Raw genomic sequence first — 4,554 nt, 5'->3', positions numbered from 1 at the left:
TGGGATTCGGATTCGAACCGCGACCCTCAGATTGCGAGTCGAGTGCCCCCTAACCATCTGGCCATGCCGGGCTCCTTTATAGATGGAGGAAGTACGTAATATTCGGATACAAGTTATATGGGTAATTGTTATATTGTAAATGGTAACAGGAACGGTATACAGCTGCTGATAATAAAAATGGAAACAGTACTTATTGGTTTAAAAAAGCATTATAAAACCCTATTATATGTTCCACAGTAAAACCCGTCATTGATTTTAACGTTCTTCAGTTTACTCAAACGGGATTTTTTTGTTTTAAACCTCGATAAGGACAGTTAGTTACTTTGAAGATAATGATTCGGATTATAGGATTTAAAAACTGTCAGCCCACACACACAAAATTCTGCACTGAACGTGAAGTTTAGCCAATAGGCTTAGCGCTGCTCTTAACTAACGTTATATAGAGATATGCAGGCTCCCCACTGAGAGATATTTCCCCGGGGGCCTACTGAAAGCTGTAAAATAATCGTGTACTGTGTGTATCCGATCAGTACGGAACGTTTAAGCAAACATTATCCGCACCATCAATCACTTATGCGTGTCCCCCCCCCCGGGGGGTGGGGGGACACATACCCAATTTTTGTATAAATCGTAGTAACAAACTTTACCTGGACTGGACATCATCTGTTGTCATCCAATTACTTTCGCTAGAATTTTCAAGGTATTTTATTATTAAATTAGAGTGAAATCGAGGGTTCCATCTCCATCACTGACACAGCCCAGATAGCCCGTCGTGAAGCTTCTTGCTAAAACTATGGTTTAGTATACTTAGAACTACGAAGAAAGGGGACTTTTAGGTTTTAGTTTTCTTTTCGTTGGTTTCCCTGATTTTTTTTTTAATTTCCAGCTGAATGTCAAAAGTCTACTTATGAAATTTTGACTTATTTTGTGAAGTCCTTCAGCAGGTCAGCGGCAAGTTTACGAACTTACAACGCTAAAATCCGGGGGTCGATTCCTCGTGATGTAGCTTTGAACTAAAACGAATATTTTGTGAAAAATTGTGGGATTGTTTGTTTGAAGTTAAGCACAAAGCTCCACAATAGGCTATTTGTGCTTTGCCCATCACGGGTATCGAAACCCGGTTTCTAGCGTTATAAGTCTGCAGACATGCCGCTGTACCACTGGGGGATCAAAGTTTGGAGTTGCTATAACGATAAAAGTATTCAAGATGATGTTTTAAGCTCGAAAGATGAACGTTTTCTTCTGCGTACACTTTTAGATGACAGAAATACTTAATGACAACAAACTCGACAGTTCAATCAGCATACCCTTGAATAGCGCGGGTCTTATCTAACGTTGTTCATATTCGCATTTTATAAAGATACGTCTACATTATACGCAAAAAGTTGTAAAACTAGAACTCGTATTGTTATTTACATTTTGATAAGCTATAGTCAACTCACTTAAATTCATTATGCAGTATTAGTAAAAAATTAATCCAGTTATATGAATTATAATATATTTGACGGGTTCAGGATTGATTAGCCAGGTTTTGGAAGGTTACATAAGATTAACTGAGGTTTTATTATATCCCACGTTGGATTCTTACTTAGTTTTCTTCTCAAACTAGACGAAAAAGTTAAGAGTATGTAGCAAGTCGATTTTTATTTATTTTTAGAATCCAAAGTGAACCAAAGCAACAGAAACCCACAAATTGTAACAATGCAGTCAGGAGCAGAGAGCTTGAAGCATTTTATTGGTTACAACAGTACCCAGCCTCTTAAACATCTTCCTATTGAAACCAGCCTGACGGTTACACCACCCCTTCAGCAATCGGTAAGCTAACATAACGGGATTGAAAGATTCCCTGTGTTTCTCTTTTAAACCAGTCAAAGAGTTTCGCCATCTTTCTCAGTCCACTTGTGATGAACAGTATTATTAGTGAAGTATTAAGTTAATATTGCATGATAACACTGATATTTTTAGGGCTATTTGATTGAAAAACCACGTGGGAATGTTAAACTTTACTTTTACCCTGTGTTTCTCTTTTAAACCAGTCAAAGAGTTTCGCCATCTTTCTCAGTCCACTTGTGATGAACAGTATTATTAGTGAAGTATTAAGTTAATATTGCATGATAACACTGATATTTTTAGGGCTATTTGATTGAAAAACCACGTGGGAATGTTAAACTTTACTTTCTTAGTCATTGATGTCTGATCTATTTCACCAGGTTGCTTTATACAAATGTGCCTTTCTTTAAAAGTATTGATCTTAAAACCATAAATTTTGGGCAAGTATGGTAATCCGATCCCCTGCTGTAGAAACGTTAATGACACTTAACAAATTGTCCCAGCGAATGTTACTTATACATCTTTCTTTAAAGTTAGTTTTGTTAATATTATTAGCCATTATTTTTAATATATATGTGTGTGTGTGTATAACGTTTGGAGATAATTTTGCATTGTAAACTTAATGTTTAGATTAGGACTAACCTAAATATCTTAAACTGGTCGAACCTCATGTGATATTATTAGATTTCCGGACGAAAATATCGATAACAATGAGGGCATTGAACTGATCTGAATCAATGTTTTTTAAACATTATAAGTTTTATTTGCTTGTGATTTGTTTTATAACATTGCATACCTTTTATAAGTCCATTATCTGAAATTAACCGTATTATATCATCTCTGATCTTTTATATAAAATTAACCGTATTATATCAGCTCTGATCTTTTATATAAAATTAACCGTATTATATCAGCTCTGATCTCTTATATAAAATGAACCGTATTATATCAGCTCTGATCTTTTATATAAAATTAACCGTAATATATCAGCTCTGATCTCTTATATAAAATTAACCGTAATATATCAGCTCTGATCTCTTATATAAAATCAACCGTATTATATCAGCTCTGATCTCTTATGTAAAATTAACTGTAATATATCAGCTCTGATCTTTTATACAATATTAGCCGTAGTACCTCAGCTCTGATCTGTTATATAAAATTAGCTGTAGTACTTAAGCCCTGATCTGTGTAGTTAGGTTACTTTGATGAAAAGTTACTGATAACTTCTTGACAAGATTTTCCATTTGGATTACTACAGTCAAAAATTGTTTACTTATTTCAGAACATACTTCACTCATCGTCTGTTTCAGAACATACTTCACCCATCTTCTATTTTAGAACATACTTCACCCATCTTCTATTTCAGAACATACTCACCCATCTTCTATTTCAGAACACACTTCACCCATCTTCTGTTTCAGAACATACTTTCACCCATCTTCTGTTTCAGAACATACTTCACCCATCTTCTATTTTAGAACATATTTCACCCATCTTCTGTTTCAGGACATACTTCACCCATCTTCTGTTTCAGAACATACTTCACCCGTCTTCCATTTCAGAACACACTTCACCCGTCTTCTGTTTCAGAACATACTTCACCCGTCTTCTATTTCAGAACACACTTCACCCATATTCTTCACTAAAAACCATTCTAGTCCTCAAAAAATTAGTTTCCCATTTATGAACAACAGATTGAAAAAAATCTGTCATTACATTGAAAATACAACCTTAAGAAGTTAACAAATAAACAGTCTTAAAGGCCAAGTCACGATTTTTCTTTTGTTAGTATTAAAGTAGGTTCAGTGGTGAACACATTTCAAATTACAGAAAGAACTTCCAAAATATGAGAATAAATTACGGTTGCATATGTGTGTTTTGTGTACCGCACCAAATACCAAATTACCAAAAACTACTTCAAGATCTTTTGTAAATTTGGATAATATACATTATAAGCTTTCGACATTTTAAACTATCATTCCACTCGTCACTTGCTGTCATCCAGTGGCTCAGCTTACAATGCTAAAAATCAGGTTTCGACACCCATGGTAGACGAAGCACAGATAAGCAATTGTGTAGCTTTGAGCTTAACAACAAATTTTAATTGTATTATTTTGATTATGTTTCTATTCACTGAATAAATAACATTTCTCATTGGTGTACGACCAATATTTTTCGCGTATGAAAATGCACTATTTTGGATATAAAATTAGTTAAGTTATACGTGCATATAGTTTCTGTTAAATGTTAATTTAAACACCGATTCTTGTTGGAAACACATGTACAAAATGTAATAGATAATAGAGTCTGTCGGTCCCACATCGATCTCGTTAGCCATCTTTGGACCCTCAGATAAGATCATCATCCTCGACTGCGAGGAATTGCCAGAGGAATTTCAACATATTTGTTTTCCTATATTCGATCCCCCGGAGGGACAGCGGTTGAGTCTTCGGACTTATGACGCTGAAATCCGAGGTTCGATTCTCCTCGGTAACACACAGCAGATAACCCAATTTGGCGTTGGTCTAAAGCAAACAAAAACAAACAATCCTTTATGTATTAGAATCCGGGTTTCGATACCCGTGGTCGACAGAGCACAGATAGTCCATTGTGTAGCTTTGTGCTTAATTCCAAACAAACGAACAAACCTTTATGTGCAGTGCTTAAAATTTATGCCTAGTGTTTTTCATACGTAATATACATATATATATATATATATAT

At 35.0% G+C, this 4,554-nt stretch overlaps 1 protein-coding gene across 2 annotated transcripts in view; it reads left to right on the top strand.

Annotated features, from left to right (window-relative positions):
- LOC106466084 (myelin regulatory factor-like) overlaps window positions 1–4,554 on the top strand; it is an 86,094-nt gene that overhangs the window by 25,613 nt on the left and 55,927 nt on the right. For both annotated transcript variants that reach the window (XM_022394039.1, XM_022394038.1), the window contains exon 4: window positions 1,658–1,815. In XM_022394039.1, coding sequence (XP_022249747.1) covers window positions 1,658–1,815 — 158 coding nt within the window. The remainder of the gene's footprint in view (window positions 1–1,657; window positions 1,816–4,554) is intronic.

This window comes from Limulus polyphemus, unplaced genomic scaffold, assembly GCF_000517525.1.
Source record: "Limulus polyphemus unplaced genomic scaffold, Limulus_polyphemus-2.1.2 Scaffold2145, whole genome shotgun sequence".
NCBI lineage: Eukaryota > Metazoa > Arthropoda > Merostomata > Xiphosura > Limulidae > Limulus > Limulus polyphemus.
The sequence above is the reverse complement of the archived record's forward strand: the minus strand, read 5'-3'. Positions and strand labels throughout refer to the sequence as shown.